This window comes from Poromitra crassiceps, assembly GCF_964638095.1.
Source record: "Poromitra crassiceps genome assembly, chromosome: 17".
NCBI classification, from domain to species: Eukaryota; Metazoa; Chordata; class Actinopteri; order Beryciformes; family Melamphaidae; genus Poromitra; species Poromitra crassiceps.
Window position 1 is genome coordinate 18,132,389 of NC_139635.1, and position 20,086 is coordinate 18,152,474.

General features: G+C 40.4%; 1 protein-coding gene across 1 annotated transcript in view; it reads left to right on the forward strand.

Annotated features, from left to right (window-relative positions):
- Nucleotides 1-1,330: 1,330 nt before the first annotated feature.
- LOC310791811 (WD repeat-containing protein 37) overlaps nt 1,331-20,086 on the forward strand; it is a gene marked incomplete at its 5' end in the record, with an annotated part of 44,561 nt that continues 25,805 nt past the window's right edge. The window contains 3 exons of the mRNA XM_083653485.1: nt 1,331-1,468; nt 17,707-17,803; nt 19,858-19,953. Coding sequence (XP_083509611.1) covers nt 1,331-1,468; nt 17,707-17,803; nt 19,858-19,953 — 331 coding nt within the window. The remainder of the gene's footprint in view (nt 1,469-17,706; nt 17,804-19,857; nt 19,954-20,086) is intronic.

Here is a 20,086-nt window from a genome sequence, read left to right on the forward strand (position 1 = left end):
ATAAATCGGGGGGGGGGGGGGGGGGGGGGACCATTCGCAATCCAAACCAGCCCAATGGGCGGGAAACCGCCTAATCTGGCAACACTGCACACACTTGGAAGCTGCCGAGTACAAAGTGGGACCCACTGCGCCGGTCACTCTAAATAGCCGATTCTGTGAGCCGATTTTCACATGACGTGCGCGCACCCCAAAGCACCGAGACAGGCACCCAGCCACCACACCACACACGCCAGCATACCTTCCTCGTTGTGGATTTTTTTCACCGTCAGTGAAGTAGACAAAGCTCGCAGTTTGTCACACATGCAAGTCGAAAATAAGCCGTGGAGACAGAGATGCGGCCGAGTCCCGCTCGGCTGGAGTCCAGTCAGAGCGGCTCGCTTCACCTCACTGGCCCCCCTCTCTCTGCTCTCTCTACCCGGGAAGCAGTGCTGCTGCACCCGGCCACAGCGCACAGCCGACTTGGCGAGGTGAACGCGAGCATTGTGTCCACCATTCTCCGACCTGCCTTTTCCATTCCACATCAGCGCTGGTGCCTCAGCCTGTCAGTCATGTTGTAACGTAGATACAGGAGAGACTATTTGTTTCGTATTGCAAATAGAACGACGGACATAATAATAAAAATGCATCGGACTCACAAGTGTGCAAGGATTTCTGTGCGTGACGATATTTTTTCGGATGGCAGATAAAAATACGCATACCAAACTTCGGACTGTGTGTAAACTCCGCCTGATATTCAGACTGAAGATCGTTACTGTAACTCATAAACTCATTTCCCCTCTACTCAAGAGGACTGGTCTGGAGCCAGGCTATAAACTCCTTGTCCATGGATCATTTTGATGTTCTGTTGCACCTGTTTTCTTTTGGAAAAGTAAATGCATGATAGCTGTGGGATATAGGCTATTGGATTTAATTTAATTGTTGTATTCATTGTATTTGCACAAAAAAGCTCTGTCCAGTAGCCTAACCTGGAACACTTTTATTTTGAGATGTGTTTGAGTGAGATGGTCCTACTTCATGCAAATGATAAGATAAGATAAGATTATTTGGATCCCCATTAGATGTAAGAATTGTTCTATGAATCTTAATTTTCAAACAAAGTTACAAAAACGTTTGTGTAAGCTGTCAATTGTTGTTTTTAGAGAAAAAAAATCGGAATCGGCAAAAATCGGTATCGGCAAGTCAGACTATTCAAAAATCGGAAATCGGAATCGGCCAAGAAAATGGCAATCGGTGCATCCCTACCACCCACCCTCCGAGCGTGTCCCAACCTCTCCATCCATTTCCCCAGTTTCTGCCGCCGGGTGAGGAGTGTTTCTGGCAGGAAGGAGGGATGCCGGTAGAAAGCGGGAGCAGCGGCGCCGCCCGCCAGGCCAAGCAGAAGAGGAAGTCCCACAGCCTCTCCATCCGGCGCACCAACAGCACGGAGCAGGAGCGCTCCGGCCTGCAGAGAGACATGCTGGAGGGACAAGTAAGCACTCGTTTGTTTGGCACATTAACGCTACAGACACAACAAAATGGCAGAAAACAGAGGGATGACAAAAGGGCGTAAAACACACATGGGCAAAATACGGGCCCGCGATGGAATTGCACACAATTTATTTTTATTTTTATTTTTTTACAGTGCACCTGAACGCAACATGCAAGATACCCGCTGAATAAGTGTCCAGATGTTCATGTCATTCTGGCCAATACTCCACTTCTGTTATAACATTTCAGTGTGGAATATGGAATATCTTTCAATAATCTTTATGACTAAAAGGCTACATTGAAGTAGAAATTTAAATAATTAACTCATTGGTTTTGGATTTGTTTAGCTTCAAGAGTGCATTTTTGTTCGTGTGACCCTCAACACAGGCTTTGATCATCCCGGGCCACTTTTCTGATACTTATGCTTAAATGAACCCACTCATATTCTGGTTTATTTCAAGAAAAACATTTCGGCTAGTGGAAATTCTAATTGGCTGGTAACTTTAAAATCTAGCAGCCATATTGGCAGGTGGTCAAAAAAGTTAATTTCAAGCCCTGAGAGCAGGTGGTGACATAGGAGTGAGTGAGAAAAAAGAATCAAATATTGGTGGTTAAGACTGAATAATGACATCACAACTGTTAATTTAAAATGAGTTCTTCCTCTAAACCTGGCTTCAAATGCCCCAAATTTTTCGCGCTGGCGCCGTTCGGCCCTCAGCAAAACCTGGTAGCGAGGACATTTTTTGTGGCCCTCTCTATCATCAAAGTTGCCCATCCATGGGTTATGTCATGACAATATTTGTTCGGCCCCCCGGCAACAATCTGGGTTTCTCACGTGGCCCCCCCATGAAAAATAGTTGCCCACCCCTGGCGTAAAAGGTTGCTAGATAACAATGACACACGTTCTATAAGCGCTCTCGCTGTAAGCCTAAGCCAATTAGTAGGGATGGGCATCGAATTTCGAATTTTCGAATAATCGTTGTTATTATCAAGGTCGACTTTTATTATTGAAAGTCGAAATTCGATTTTTTTTTTTTTTTTTTTGTGAGTGAAATGTTGCATTGTCTCCCCTGATTCTAAGTATAGTCGAATCGCTTGGTTTGAGCAAGTAAAACAATTTTTATAAGCATTTTAAGCAAGGTTTATGGAAAAATGAATGGCGGATGAAATCCCATGAAGAGGGAGAGGGGCTGACTTGGGCACCCCTTTGGCACTCAGACCTGAGCCTACTAAATATTTAATGAACCACTCATGATTGTCAAAACTGTTTTTTATTTTCAAAAATGTCAATGTCATGTAACATGTTCTTTACTTCAGTGGTGCAATGCTTGTTTGAGCTAAAAATCCACAGCAGAAGCTTTTTCTATTAATTAATAAAGCCTTAGACTTAGAATCAGGGGAGACAATGCAACATTTTACTCACCCAAAAAAAAAAAAAAATTTTTTTTTTTTTTTTTTTACATTTTTTTTTTTTTTTTCGAATTTCGATTAAAAGTCGACTTTGGCCAGTGAATTTCGAATAGTGTTTTTGCTAGAAATGCCCATCCCTACCAATTAGTTCTCAATGCATTGCTGCAATGCAGTGCTGGCTAGTGGTTAAAGGAACACTCCGCCCATTTTCAACCAGCTTTGTATCATTAGAACATCAGTAGTATATCAGAAAACTGTAAACGGTTTTGAAGTCTGTCATTTAATTTGACAGTTATTGAGTGTTAAAGTGTGGACCAGTGACATCACTGGTCCACACTAACTCAAATTAATAACTCATTAACTCAAATCAACTCTCAATAACTTTCAAACTATTCATCATTCATCTAGTTTGACAGTTATTGAGAGTTGATTTGAGTTAATGATGAGTTATTAATTTGAGTTAGTGTGGACCAGTGATGTCACTGGTCCACACTTTAACACTCAATAACTGTCAAATTAAATGACAGACTTCAAAACCGTTTACAGTTTTCTGATATACTACTGATGTTCTAATGATACAAAGCTGGTTGAAAATGGGCAGAGTGTTCCTTTAAGCACGCCACACGCCGTTAGTGCAGGACTGCCTTCAGGCTCTTTTTCCACTGTGGCTAAAACAGAGCGAGTCAGTAAAGTCTGATCCATTTGTGCATCACTTAGTGTGGATCAATAGTATCAAATAATGCCTGTTTTACGTTTTAAAAGAAGCAAGTCAAAACGGCGTGACAAGACCTCGCTTCTTTGAACAGCTTTTATTATAAACCGTAATTGATTTAAAAGGGCGAAGCCTAAACACGCTGAAGTGTAAGTCGCTTTGGATTATAAAAAAAACTCCATTGAATGATGGAATGTATGTAATAAAGTGGAACTTTACACCACGTTCAAGACAACTCGGAACTCGGAGCCCACTTTGAGAACCACTGGGTTAGAGGAAGAAATGGGGCAGGGCGATATGGTTAAAAATCAATATTATAATATAAGGAGTTTTAAAATGTCAATATATATATTTATATCAAGATATGGCTCCCGGCGCATGTTAAACAATCAAATTCATGTTCATCCCATGAAACCAAATCTTAATTTCAGGTGTGATGTCAAACAAACATTTTCAAATAATATTCCTTATCAAATGTATCATACCTCCTTTTTGTTTTAGAATGAGATGTGCTTGCTATAAGTTTAGACAACAGAATTCTGTGCCACGATGTCACAAAATCACCATTATGATTCCACTTCAAGATGATCATATTGAACGAATTGAGTAAAGCTAAAACCGAGATATACGAGTTTACACAAATAACTGTGCAGACCAAGTGCAAGGTAGCTTCTGTTGTACCCATAGCCAGTTGTGAGGAGCCGCTTCTGATTGGATGTGTGGTACAGTCAGCGGCGGGGTTAACCCATTGATACCTGATGCAGCATTTGTGTGCGTATCCCTTTAAGACCGCGAACCGCGTACGCGGTTCGCGGTCTTAAAGGGATACACACACAAATGAGGGATATACACACAAATGATGCTGCATCAGGTATCAATGGGTTAATGCCTTCCTCATGACTTGTTGTTTTTGTCCACTCTGGTCTCTCTGGTGCTAGTCCTCTGACAATCTGTCCACTCTGGTCTCTCTGGTGCTAGTCCTCTGACAATCTGTCCACTCTGGTCTCTCTGGTGCTAGTCCTCTGACAATCTGGAGTCCTACTTGAGAATGGAGGTAAGTTTCAGGTGTCAGATGGTAGTGTATCTTTAGATAGTTTAGATGTAGCTTTAGTATTGTGCTGGTGTAGTTTAGGTGTGATTAGAGTGGACAGTGGGGGGGGGTGTGTAGTGTAGACTTGACTGTTGAGTAGGGATGTTCATCGATAATCGATAATTGATCGTTGAGGAATGAATTCGATCACGTGGAATTTTTATCTATTATTATTATTATTGTTATTATTATTATTATTATTATTATTATTATTATTATTATTATTATTATTATTATTATTTTTGCGGACTAGGTTTGGGTGGAATTCGTTCCTCCTCGCCCCAACTCCATTGCACAGCCGACTAACGTGAGGTGGAGCTTCATATAGTCTCTAGTTTTCTGGCTGGGCACGGGCCTTTGTGCCAACAAAACTGTTTTAAACATGGGGAATTCACACCGGCATGCGCCGGGGACACAAACGAACGCACCCAGTGAGGCTCAGGCCTGTTGATTTGACTCTTGTGCTGTCAGCTAAGCTGGAAGACGCCGATTGCCTTACATCATGTAACCTGACATGTAACATGTTTGTTTACCTGGCCACAGCGCTAGTGTCCGATATTCTTACTACACAGCGGCATCGCCATTATAGCTGGCTGAGAACGCACAACTTTCCACCAGAGTAAAACCAGACCAGAGTAAAAAAAAAAATATATATATATATATATATTATTATTATTATTATTATTATTACGCTATCGATAATCGATAATTGATCATTAATTTTCCCGAATTTCGATTATGGAAATTGTTCAAAATGAACATCCCAACTGTTGAGTCTTCTGGAGGCATCACGGGTCCAATTGAATGGCAATTCAATTGGACCTAACTTCTCCTTGGCTACATCCGTATAGTGTATTTCTGTGTCTACAATGTGATTTCTCTGTGTTCCATAGATACAGTATAGCCTCTCCCCTAATGGTGCGATCTGCAGTTTGTTTGCTCTTGTCTGAAGTGAACCGCAGTGGAAACGTTTATTTTGTTCCATTTTTTGTGTTTGGTTCACACACTACCCCGTTGCAAACAAAAGTCACATGACTCACAAGTAGCTTGTTTATTGGACAGTGCGTTTATTCGACTTTTGGTAACCCGTTCAATTTTGTCAAAACAAATCTGATTCCAATCCCTGTAACTCTTGCTGATTATCCAATCCAAGATTGCCAGGTTGATACTCGTGTCCTTGTGGAGAAACCTGTTCTCAAGTTGTCATGGAGAGAACCATCTTGTCATGAAAGTAAGCACAGAGAAGCTACCTTACAGGTTGAGATGGGCGGTGTGCTTCATGGCACACACTTTATTTATTTATTTATGTATGTATTTATGTATGTATGTATGTATGTATGTATGTATTTATCTATCTATCTATCTATTGCCACATTTTTCTCCCCAATTGTACTTGGCCAATTTCCCCCTGCTGCCCCGGTCGCTGCTCCACCCTCTGCCGATCAGGGGAGAGCCGTAGACTAGCACCATGCTTCCTCCGAGACATGCGCAGTAATTGCCAGCCGCTTCTTTTCACCCGACAGCGGGGAGCTTCACCGGCAGGACGTAGCACGTGGGAGGATCATCGCGCTGTTCCCACCAGTTCCCTTCCGCCCCGAACAGACGCCCGCGACCACACGCTTGATTTATTAAGAGACCAGACGCACAGTTGTTCATTTTCCCACCTGTTAACTCATTCATGGCCAGTTTAGGACTGCCAATATTTAGCACAGGCCAAAGATTTTCATAATTGTTGGTCATCTTTCAAGACCCACAGTAAATTATCTATTAGCACCAGAGTGATTTGCAATACCTCAAAATGAAGATGTACGTCTCTGGGTTCACCAGGAAAAAAAAAGTGAGCTTTTAGCATGTTCTGTACTCTACTTATATCCATTTATATACACCCTGTTTTCACCCAAAAGGTCTCTCTGAGATGACAAACAGGAGAAAATGCAATTTCTGTAAAATACACATTCTCAAGCAGAACTCGCTCTCAATTCTTTTATTTTGAACTGTATTGACATTAGACATGTAAATACTATTCGTTATGACACAAATGGAAAAAAAAAAAAAATATATATATATATATATATATACACATGAAGTGCTTTTTTTTTTACATTCAACAATACAGCAGTGTGAGTGAGTGTGCAGACAGACAGACACACAGACAGACAGACAGACGGACAGACAGACAGACAGACACACCGACAGACAGACACACACACACACACACACACACACACACACACACACACACACACGATCCCCCTTCGTGGCGTGATTTCTAACCCCACATAGGATAAGCAATAACCACGCCCTGTGGCGCCGGGATTGGCCAGGAGCAACACTGGAGGGCACGCAGCCCAGCGATTTCATGAACCAACTGAATAGCTCTTGAGAACAGACAGCGGGCTGCTGTGACTGCCGCTTCTGCCTCCGTCCTCGTCCATGTCTCCCTGTCCTAGTATCCTCCCTGCTATTTGATCGTTCCAGTTTTCCCCTCGGCTATTCAACACGTCCTCACCGCCCCTCTGATCGATCATTTCCTCATTCCTCCGATGATCAAACGCATCTCTGGATTACAGTACTTTCTCCCGTTTTCTCCGGCTGGCACACAGGAAAGCGACCAGCTCCTGCAGCGTGCGAGGGGCGTTTCAATGGCGTTTCTCCTGTCTGCACATAGTGCACAAGGAAGCGTTTATCCGTTTTCTGCTTTTCCTCTTGCTCAATTTCAAAACAACAGCTGCGGTATGTGTTTGTTCACGTGTTGTCTTAGATGCTAGGGACCTGATACTATGTCACAGGCTGAGGAAGTGTTTGAACTACGCCCTGCAGTAATAAAAACAAAAACACGTCAAACACGTCTTTGGCGTGGATGGCTATTTCTGATAACACGTCAAAGACGTCTTTGGCGGTGAATGAGTTAACCGGCTGGCTTTTCAATTTGTTATCATGGTCTCTCGTCTCGATTCTCAATCCTGTCCTATCTTGCATCCTTGATATTTTGAGGTTGGCACGGAAACCTGCCCGTCCTGTCATTCTTCTGTTTTGGAATCGTGCTTCGGCGGTTAGATATGACATAAAATGCATCATGGTGGAGAACACGAGAACATGCAAGAACACATATTGATAATCAGCCCTTAGCTCAGCATCGTTGTTAAAACACATCGTTACACTCCCAGTAGTTCTCTCTTCCAGGATGGCTGCCTGTAACCTAGCAACCATTGTTTCTACATGAATGAATGAATGAATGAAAAAAATGTATTGGTTACCACCACCACCACCAAGCATACACTTAGGTCATAACCAAAGGTTTGGGGCAGAAGCAAACGCTTATGTAAAGCCCCCCCTTTTCTTACAATTAAAATAAGAAGATCATCATGATCAGACATTTTGGACATTGTCCTTACTTGCCATCAAATAAACAACAAAGGATTGCAAGGAAAAATATCCTAATACAAGAAACAAACAACAAAAAAAACAAAACAAAAAAAGCAAAAACAAAAAAATAAGTAATACAACAGTCAAAAACCAGTGGGTAGCAAATAACAAAACAAACACAATCCATACATGCATATTCATACATTTTATAATCATTGTTTTATTATTATTATTATTATTATTATTATTATTATTATTATATATATATACATATACCTATATATATATATATATACGGTACTTATACATACTTTTTTTTTTTTATTTTTTTTTTATTATTATTATTATTATTATTTATTTGTTTATTTCTTTTTTCTCTTTGTCCCCTACATCATTCAGTTACCTAGGAACTAGACTGTAATTTTCCAACATCATGTCTTTATACCTTTTTTTAAAGATCAACACATTCTTACTGGTTTTTAAGTCTTCCGGCAAAGCGTTCCACAACTTCACACCACAGACAGATATGCACCTGCTTTTCATAGCTGTGTTACAGAAGGGTTGTTTCCAATTTTGTTCGCCTCTGAGTAGGGATGCAACGATTATTTTTTTTGATCCACGATTATAGTCTGAGAAAAAACCACGATTATCACGGTTTCACGATTATTGTTATGGACGTATAAAAATCACATGAGCATTCTCTAAATAGAGGTTTTATTGTATTTCCCCCACAATCTTAACAGTTGCTGCCTTCCGGAATACTAATGCACGATATGGATTTTTACAGCCGATAGTATAGGCCTACGCTAACCGATAAATATTCTCCTGGCCAATAACCGATACGATAAACATACTATGTTACTTTTTTCACATTTTTGTATTTAAAAAAATAAGTTCTTAACCTGTATTTTATGCACACCTGGGATTAAAAAAAGAAGAAAGGGCAGATGTAGTGAGCAAAGATGGATGATTTAATATTCCATGGCTCTGACCTAATCAAATCTAACTGACATCACTATTGTGAACATAAAACAAACAACATTTCTGATATAATATGATTGTATTAGTAAAGTGTATCACTCAATATTCAATACAAAAAATATTTTATTATTACTTTATAGAAGCGAAAGCCTATAGCTGCTTAGTCTGCAGAAAAAAACACAAAAGGCATAGTAACTTAGACTCTTATTGGCATGTTACTGGCAACTAAATGTGCCGTCTGAAATGAATTTTGCATTGGGGTCAGTTCTATTGAAGTGATGATGGGGCAGGCATGGAAAGCCTCACTATAAGCCATCATGTGTCGTTTCACTTTTTACTGGAAAATGCTCCCTCTGGATTAAAGAAAGGACACTCTGTGGTGTTGACTGGTGTTTGTTATGTAAATGTGCGCATTTGTTTTCCTTGTCTCAGTCAGATCATGACTGCCAAGCAGCTAGCTACGTTAGCTTCACGTTATTAGGCCTACATGTAACGTTAGCGGGTTGCTTTTGGAGTTGACACAAACCCTTGATGTTTCTTTTCATGTAAAGCATGAGGTTCTCTATGGTTTAGGCCAGCGCTGGGAGCATGAAGTGCTTTAAATGCGGGGATGTTTGGTCACAACGAGCTTGAGGAACTATGTACGCCAGGCCATGGCCAGCTAGCTAACATTAGCCACAACAGCTAACGTTAACGTCAATGACTGTATGTTAACGCTAAACAAATCCGCTGCCTCTTCCCCACGTTTGGCTTAACGTAACACCAGCTCAGACTTTCCCCTAATCTCAGAAACCTTGCGGGACATGTATTGCAACATTTATGTTGGGCTGGCATCCATGGCTAGGCTACAGACTGGCTACTACTGGGAGACATGGCAGCTGCCTGTGTTTGGTGCCTCCGCTAAATAGTCCGTGCGGAAACGAAGCGAGAGAGACAGGTTCCTCTCCTTCCAGCGCCGTCTGCGCCGCATGGGAGTTTAAACTGACGGACTGTTGTGAAACAAAACACTCGGTGTAGCGGAGCCTCTGCGGTTATATAACCGTGACGTTTTAAATCGTGGTTAATAGTCAAACCGGTTAACCCCTGCATCCCTACCTCTGAGGGCATAACCCCCCTCTCTTTCTTTGAACATTATGGGCTCTATTCTCCCACAGGCCATCGGCGCTATTACGGGCCTTAACCGCAAAAAAACGTGCCTTGCGCCTGTTTCGGCAAGATAGCAATAGGCTTTAGGCTGCCAAATGCGCTTTAGGCCGAATGGGCGTGGCGCAGTCCCAAAGTGGGCGTGTCGGCGCTAAATACCAGCCTAGTGATATCTTGGGACCTGCCGTACATTTAGCGCTTTGCGCTTTTGAAAAGCAGGCCTATTCTGTGCCTTCACTGCCTCTTCTCTGTCACCCTTCTCTCTCTCTCTCTCTGAGTTCCCAGCATGCATTGTGTTTCTCCATTTCGCTACTAAATAGCAACCAAATGAGCCAAAATAGATATAAAAGGTAGTTCTAAATTAATGTGTAATGGTAACACAGCCTGCCATTGTCAACATTTCAATATTGGACCAAATAAAACATCGAAATGAAAACACCACCCTATGTGAAACATATATGTCCTCCTGGGGCTATATATACCCCTTGTCGAGTTAACGTGATTTAGAGAAGTAACAGCGGAACGCGCTTCGGAACGCGCTTCTAATGGCATCTGCTATACTGTGATGTCCCTCCAATAACTTGGCCCTATTTCACATTTAGTTTTACAATAAAAACACATTTATGCAATGACTTGACATAATGTAGGCTATATTTATGTGCATCATCCTTCCTGCAGCAGGCAAGAGAAAATGATATCTTTCTGGACAAACTTTCACCAATCTAATAGGCTATATTTTTCTAGCTGATGCATAGAACATTATTTTCACTTTGATCTTGCTATAGTGTAGCGTATTTACATGCTTGCAGTATTTAAACTGCAGTTAGATTGGTTTGAGAAGCATCATAATATGGAATAATAGCCGATATATGGAGACAGACGGGATGAAGGGAGGTGGGGGGGGGGGGATCAGAGGCTTGGGTTTCGTCTGGTTTTGCGGGACCAGTGGAATTGGAGCTAAAAAGGCAAGCGTGCCATTCGTTTATTGCACTTATCCAATGAGCATGACAGTGCATAATTTTACGCCTAAAAGGCGTGGTTGTAATGCTTTGGGCTGCATCTAGCGCCAGCACGACGATATCAAGTGCGCCTGTCCACGCCCACTGCTTTGATCTGCGCCTGCCGCTCGGCCTAGAAACTGCGCCGATGCAACGATAGGGCCCTATTTGTATGTTGGATGGGAGCACTCCCTTTCTGGCTTTATATACAATCAAAGCTGTTTTTTGATCCACCAAGTCCATCAATTTTAATGTTTTTGACTTTATAAATAATAAATTAGTATGATCATAGAATCCAACATTATTCACTATTCGTATTGCTCTTTTCTGTACTGTACAAACTGACTGTAGTGTGGTTTTGCAAGCATTACCCCAGATCTCAACACAGTAAGTTAAATAAGGTAAAATCAACGTGGAATAAAGAGTGTTCATGGATCTGTGGTTAAGGAAGTGTCTGACTTTGTTCAAAACCCCGATGTTTCTGGAGATTTTGGATCTTACTTTGTTCGCTTGGGATTTCCAACTGAATTTATGGTCTATTACTACCCCCAGGAAAGTGTTTTCGTATACTCTTTCTAAATCAACCCCTCCTATCCTTAAACCTACCTCAGTTATTAAATGTGTTTTGCGATTTCCAAAAATCATAAACTTAGTTTTATTTAAATTCAAAGATAACTTATTAACATCGAACCACATTTTAAGTTTTTCTAGTTCTACTGTCACCTTCTCCATTAACCTCTGTAAACAGACATCTGAGTAGAAAATATTGGTGTCATCAGCAAAAATTACATATTTCAAAATATCGGACACATTGCAAATATCATTTATATACATAATAAATAATTTTGGACCAACTATAGAACCCTGTGGTACTCCACACATAATGTCAGCAGGTCTGGACATGGCATCTGCCACCTGCACAAACTGACTCCTGTCCATGATGTAACTCTTCAGCCATTCCAGTCCCACCCCTCTGATTCCAAACCTTTCCATTTTCTCCAACAGAATGTTATGATCTAGGGTATCGAATGCCTTCTTCAGGTCTATGAAAATCCCCACAGCAAACTTTTTATTATCTACTGCACTTGAAAGTTCTTCCATAAGCTCCATCAAGGCCATCGAGGTTGATCTACTTTCTCTAAACCCATATTGACAATCAATTAATAATTTGTGTTTATCAATAAAGCAGTCCAGTCTGACTCTATTATAGACACAAAGTCACAGTATTTTCAATTAAAAATTCTATACAAAATACTGCCAACAAGAAAAATGCTTTTTATTTGGGGTTTGGAAAATGATCAAAATTGTCGCTTTTGTAATTCTGAAATTGAAGATATTTTGCATTTATTTTGGTTCTGTCCTCATGTGGTGACCTTTTGGTTGGAAATTAAGAGATGGCTAGTATCCCATTTACTTTTGTTGGTTATGTGCCCTCAAACAATTATACTTGGTGATTTAAGGAGTGGAGCTCCAGTTATTTTAAATACTGTTATATTATTGGGTAAGAGATTTATTTTTGAACTGAAGGGAAAAGAACAACTAGCAGTCCCTCGTTTTCTTTCTTTTCTTAAGCATTATTTTATGTTAGAAGGCATTATTGCAAATAGACAGGGAACAACGAAAGATTATGATGATAAATGGAACAGATTAAAGCCAACCTTAGCAGAATGATAATGATGATTAACACTTTTTGTTTCGTTTAATGTTTTGTTTTATGTATGTATGTATTTGTATTATCTTGTTTGTCCTGTAATTTTTTTTTTTTTTTTTTTAATTGCTCAATTGCTCAATCATGTGCTTATTGTATGTTGGCGGTGCGGGACGTGGTAGTGGACTGTGATGTATTGTTTGTTTTTATTGTAATAAAAAATAAAAAAATAAAAAAATAAAAAAGCAGTCCAGTCTGGCAACAAAAAGTTTTTCAAGAATCTTTGAAAATTGAGATAAAAGTGAAACCGGTCTATAATTGGTATATAATTTTTTATTACCAGCCTTGAACAATGGTATTACTTTAGCTATTTTCATTTTTTCAGGGAAGCTGCCCAACTGAAAAGATAAATTACAAATATGGGTTAGAGGCACTACAATGGCCGCTATTACTTCCTTAACTAGAGACATGTCTATCCCATTCCAATCTGTGGATTTTTTGTTTTTAAATGTATTAACAAGGAATAAATGGAAAAGGAATGGCTGATGGTTGCTATGTGTTGATATTTGAGAAATCTATCAACAAAAACATCATCATAATGTTAATGAGGTGTCTTATTCCTGGCTCTTGTAAAGAAGCCAGTAGAATAGTAATATCATGCTCTTCCTGTGTTTTACCTATAGTCCAGGCATTTTACGCAAATATATGGGTCAACCTCACACTAATTGCAACAAAACCAAACTCAACTGATTTTGTTGAGTTTGATTTTGTCATTTTCAATGAAGGAAAAAAAGTGTTAAGGAAATGTATGAAGGGAAAGTTTTGAAAATGACCTAAATATGATGGTAGCCTATGGAAGCCTTTTTTTTTTTTTTTTTAATGTGCCGTAAATCTCATCACTTATATCCTGTATGTGTTTTTTGCTTCAAGGAGAAAATAAAAAAAATAAAAAATAAATGTTAAAAAATAAATAAATAAACGTTTTTGGTAGCATCATATAGGTAATTTTCAAAATTTTCCCTTCATACATTTCCTTAACACTTTTTTTCCTTCATTGAGGACATATTGAGGATACAAAATCAGTTGAGTTTGGTTTTGTTGCAATTAGTGTGAGGTCAAGTGACATTTTTACTGGACTACTACTCGAGCACTGCATAAAAATGAGGCATTCTCTTTTGACAGTCGTTACCAACGGTTACACAGAACTACACATTCCATTCACAGCCTCTATTTTTGGCAAAAAAGGTTACTGTATCGATTTCAAGTCATCGATTTGTATCGTATCGCTCTAAGGCCGTGTTCACATTACAGGCAAATCCGATTTGCTGATAAAGTCATTAATCATCATCATTATCTTGATTGGTTTCCCAAATCTGATTTGGGAGTGTGTCCGCACTGCCACAAATCTGATTCTTCAAGTCAGATCTATGTGTCCAGACCTAAACAGCCTATCTGCATGGGTTGCTATGTTAACGACGTGGGCGTCAGTAAATACGTACGTTGGTGACGTGGTTTTCCTGCGCAGAAGCATTTGATGACGAGTTGCGAGTGACGTTCAAATCAGATTTGGTGGATCTGCGCATCCGCACTCAAGTCACATCGGTCAAAAGCACATTTGAAGCAGATTGGAAACTACCTCCATATGTGGTTTGGGACAAGTGACATAAATCAGACTTGGAGCGTCCAGACTCATAAGACCAATCTGGATAAAGTCACTAAAGTTCACAAATCAGATTTGGCCTCCTAGTCTGAACATGGCCTAAATGATGTCAGTATCAGTACCGTCCTTTATCGTATCGCAACCACGTATCGCTTGGTGATACGTGTCGTGGTCAAAACGCGCGGTTACATCCCTAACGGTGTGAGTGTCAGCAACAACACTGTGCGCTACATTGTTTGGTCACGTACCCTGCCCCCTGAGCCGCGCTTCCTTTTGCTCTATGCTTATTATCCTCATAATGTGTGCGCTGTAGCATCTGCCTGTGAGCGCTAGGTGCTAACATCGCACTTCACTGAGCTCCTATTCACCTTATTCACCACGCCCACTTTTTCTCTCTTCCGCGTTCGACGCAACGTATTTGTTCTTCCGGTTCAGTGCTAGTTGGCGGCCATTTTCAAAATAAAACATCAGTATGAATGAAGTTTGGCAACATTCAGAATTAAGCTACACACTGCGGCCAACTTCAGTTACATGTTCATAACGTTACTGCTGCGAGGAGCCGATGGCTGTACCCGGTCGGCATTTAACGTTAGTTACAAAAGCACGTCGACAGTGTTTTCTCACTGCCAGTAGTCTAATTACAGTAGGGTTTGACAGATACAGTAGCTAGTCCGACCGGTGTCAGCGCTCCTGGTCCTCGCTGCTCGTTAAGGATTTCCAAATAGGCGTTATTCTGATAAACTGGTCACATATATGTAACGTTCTCACCCGACAAATATTAAAACTTTAAAACATTTTTTTTTTTTTTTTTTAGCTTGAAAACAGCTTTTTGGCAAGTCTAAATCTGACTGCGGTAGGCGTACTCTACTTCCGTGTTTAAAACCGAACGATTACGAAATGACATAATGCAGAAGCGTCCTTGTATGGGCAAAGAATAAGGTGGATAGGGGCAAATACTGGGAGGGCAACCAGCGGGACATATATATATATATGTGTATATATATATATATTAGGGCTGTGGCGATCTTATCTCCCGATTCGATACTATCACGATTTTTGGGTGCCGATTCGATTTATATTGCGATTCTTAAGTATTGCGATTCTACGATTATTGCGATTCGATATTACGATTTATTGCGATTTTTGTTTATTTTTTTCTTTTATTTTTTCAGTTTGTTTGCTTTTTTACACTAGATTAGAACATGGGAAAAGTTGAATCATACACTAGAGACTGTATATTATATATCATGAGTAGGGCTGGGCGATATAGTTAAAAACAGGGGCGGACTGGGATCATAATTCAGGCCGGGCATTAGATACCAAGCAGGCCAGGCTGATATGGGCCGACGCGTGTGAAATTTGGGCCATTTGAAGCCCAATTTGGGCCGTTTGAAGCCAGATTTGGGCCGTTTGAAGTCCAATTTTACAATGAGATGCACCCACTTTAACCCTGAAGTGTAATTATTACTTCAGACTAACTAATAAAGTAATAAAACCACTAGTAAACCAGTAGGCGGCGCCTGGCCTGCTGTTCAGTGAGTGGCCTGACTGCAAGCACCCAATTTTGTTGTTGTTGTTGTTGTTGTTGTTGTTGTTGCGATTATCGATTCTGGAATAAAAGATCGATTCAAAAAATCGTGACATTAAAAATCGCGATACTTAGGTGAATCGATTTTTTTCCATCCACCCCTAATATATATATATATATATATGTCTGTGTACAGTCAGTGCTCCAGGCCATCATTTAGTTGTGGTTGTGTGTCCAGGCTTCGGTGGAGTCACTATTTAGCCCTTTCATTGATTCTCTCTTTCTGCTCTATGAAACAGGAGGCTCAGTCTCATTTCCTTCCTCAAGCGTTTTATTGTTGCAACAAGAGCGCTTTCTGCTGCGGGGCTCCAGTAAACAAAGCAGTGCCAGTCACATGGCTGGCTTCCATAACCACGCCGTTGATTTTGGATTCCCTAACTCAGGGGTTGTCAAAGTCTGAGACTGTGGCCCCCCTCCCCCCCCAAGAAAAAGCTTGGGAAAAAGGAGCCCCTCTCGCTCAATTCCTGGATGCCTATGGGATCATGATTATGTTATTTAATCCCATAGACACTCAGCATTTGAGTCTGATGTTGCCGTTTGACTTCAGACTACAACAAATACAGGAAAAAGGACGTCTGTCTGAAGGTGTTTTATTTGTTTCTGACTCTGGGAAAGTTGGGAAAAAACGGTCAAATTCCCCCAAACTACTGAACTATCTCTTTAACCAAATCACACACATTTAAATGCTATTCTATGAGATCTCCTTTGAATAAATAATGTAATATTTGTTCACCTCGCTCACTGAGCCTCCCCCATCTCCGTAATCCCTGCCCATTCTTCCCCCCCATCATGTATTTACCGTCTATTTGAGTCATTTCGCTGCTGTTTTAACCCAGTGTCTGTCTGAGCAGACAGTTCAGTGTCTTGCTCCTGTTTCAGTGATGTTCCTTATGGTTACAGGATTGTCTCTCTAACCCTTTGAATAGTGGTTCCCAACACCCCCCCCCCCCCACACACACACACACACACTTTTTGTGAGTACCCCTCTAAAGAGGCAATAAGATTTGTCGGCGGGACCCCCATTTGAGGTCTCTTTTTAATGACCTTTTCTGTAGATAAGAGCCACTCTCCCATGCTTTTCACCTCATGCACAAAAGACAGTCTGGCTTGAGAGACTTAACAGGAAGTGTAAACACAATCGGAAGTTCCGATTGTGTTTACACTTCCTGCGACTCATAAACTATAGTGTGACTCATAATGTGAGTCAAACTAGGTTTGAGCAGGTGAGTCAGACTAGTTTGACCAGGTGAGTCAGACTAGTTTGAGCAGGTGAAACAGCCGGCGTTTTGAACAGCAAGTTGTGACACAATGGGTCAAGTGGGCGGGGCTACATAAGGTGACTATTGCTGTACAGTTCTGTGCTTTTTGTTACAGTCTCTCATCGTTTGTTCAACATTTCTTTTCTATGTTTATGTATTATTCTTTTTTCAGCCCCGCCCCTGCTCCACCTTCACTCAGTAATACACATTCACATCTGGGAGCTGCGCAGTACAACCTCAGTCTCCTACTGTTGGCCAATGGGAGCTGCCCACGACAACCAGTCTTCTAGTTCAGTGTCTTGCTTAAGGGAAGCTTGGCAGTATTTGGTTTTGTTGTGGGAACTAAGACTGTTAGTTATTCACTGTCCTCCCTGGTCCCTGCAGGACTCCAAACTGCCCCTGTCCCTGAGGAGCAATCTGCTGGACCTGTTCGGTCAGATCGAGAGGGAGTTTGAGAACCTCTACATAGAAAACCTGGAATGTGAGTTCAGCAGAGACACAGACACTTCCACCATTGATTCTGAATGTTCCTTTTATTTAGCCAGGGAAAGTTGACTGAGCATTATATCCTTTTATTTACCCAGGGAAAGTTGACTGAGCATTACATCCTTTTATTTACCCAGGGAACGTTGACTGAGCATTATATCCTTTTATTTAGCCAGGGAACGTTGACTGAGCATTATATCCTTTTATTTACCCAGGGAAAGTTGACTGAGCATTATATCCTTTTATTTACTCAGGGAACGTTGACTGAGCATTATATCCTTTTATTTACCCAGGGAACGTTGACTGAGCATTATATCCTTTTATTTACCCAGGGAAAGTTGACTGAGCATTATATCCTTTTATTTACCCAGGGAAAGTTGACTGAGCATTATATCCTTTTATTTAGCCAGGGAACGTTGACTGAGCATTATATCCTTTTATTTACCCAGGGAACGTTGACTGAGCATTATATCCTTTTATTTACCCAGGGAACGTTGACTGAGCATTATATCCTTTTATTTAGCCAGGGAACGTTGACTGAGCATTATATCCTTTTATTTACCCAGGGAAAGTTGACTGAGCATTATATCCTTTTATTTAGCCAGGGAACGTTGACTGAGCATTATATCCTTTTATTTACCCAGGGAAAGTTGACTGAGCATTATATCCTTTTATTTACCCAGGGAACGTTGACTGAGCATTATATCCTTTTATTTACCCAGGGAAAGTTGACTGAGCATTATATCCTTTTATTTACCCAGGGAACGTTGACTGAGCATTATATCCTTTTATTTACCCAGGGAAAGTTGACTGAGCATTATATCCTTTTATTTACCCAGGGAACGTTGACTGAGCATTATATCCTTTTATTTAGCCAGGGAAAGTTGACTGAGCATTATATCCTTTTATTTACCCAGGGAACGTTGACTGAGCATTATATCCTTTTATTTACCCAGGGAACGTTGACTGAGCATTATATTATTTTATTTAGCCAGGGAAAGTTGACTGAGCATTATATCCTTTTATTTACCCAGGGAACGTTGACTGAGCATTATATTATTTTATTTAGCCAGGGAACGTTGACTGAGCATTATATTATTTTATTTAGCCAGGGAAAGTTGACTGAGCATTACGTATATTATTTTATTTACCCAGGGAAAGTTGACTGAGCATTACATCCTTTTATTTACCCAGGGAAAGTTAACTGAGCATTATATCCTTTTATTTACCCAGGTAAAGTTAACTGAGCATTATATCCTTTTATTTACCCAGGTAAAGTTAACTGAGCATTATATCCTTTTATTTACCCAGGGAAAGTTAACTGAGCATTATATCCTTTTATTTACCCAGGTAAAGTTAACTGAGCATTATATCCTTTTATTTACCCAGGTAAAGTTAACTGAGCATTATATCCTTTTATTTACCCAGGTAAAGTTAACTGAGCATTATATCCTTTTATTTACCCAGGTAAAGTTAACTGAGCATTATATCCTTTTATTTACCCAGGGAAAGTTAACTGAGCATTATATCCTTTTATTTACCCAGGGAAAGTTGACTGAGCATTATTTACATCCTTTTATTTACCCAGGGAAAGTTGACTGAGCATTATATCATTTTATTTACCCAGGGAAAGTTGACTGAGCATTATATAATTTAATTTACCCAGGGAAAATTGACTGAGCATTATATCATTTTTTTGTTCTCAGAGTCAAATGTTTTAGGGTCGCTCATGGTTCATCTGCTAGCTGGTTTTCTTGGTTCCAGGCTTAAAACTCTTTATGTAAGGATTTTTCAAAACATCTATGGAGAAAATGAATGGGGGGATGGATACTCTTGTGGAACCGGCGCTGCGGAAAAAGTGGGCGGTCACCGTTGAATTCTATTGTCCCCCCCCCCCAATATTTCAAATGATTCATATGAGTCATTATTCTCATGATTTTTGTTGAATTAGTGTCATACAATTGAATGGTTTTATGGACATTATGAGATGTTTGTTGGAGTGTCTTTGGCCTTTAAGCCTTTATAACACACGAGCCGTTTGCCTTTCAGTGCGCAGAGAAATGGAGACGCTGAACGATCGCTTGGCTGCGGAAGGACAGACTATCGAAGGGAGCGATTTGGCCAAGGGAGCGCTCAAAACCAAAGGTAACCTCCATCCACCTTAGGCCATTATGTCCTGTACATTTGTGTTTTCCACAGATACAAATTTATATCTGCATGATTTGGTCACTTCTTTATATTTGTTACAACGCTTCTTTTTCCATTCTCTTCTTATTGT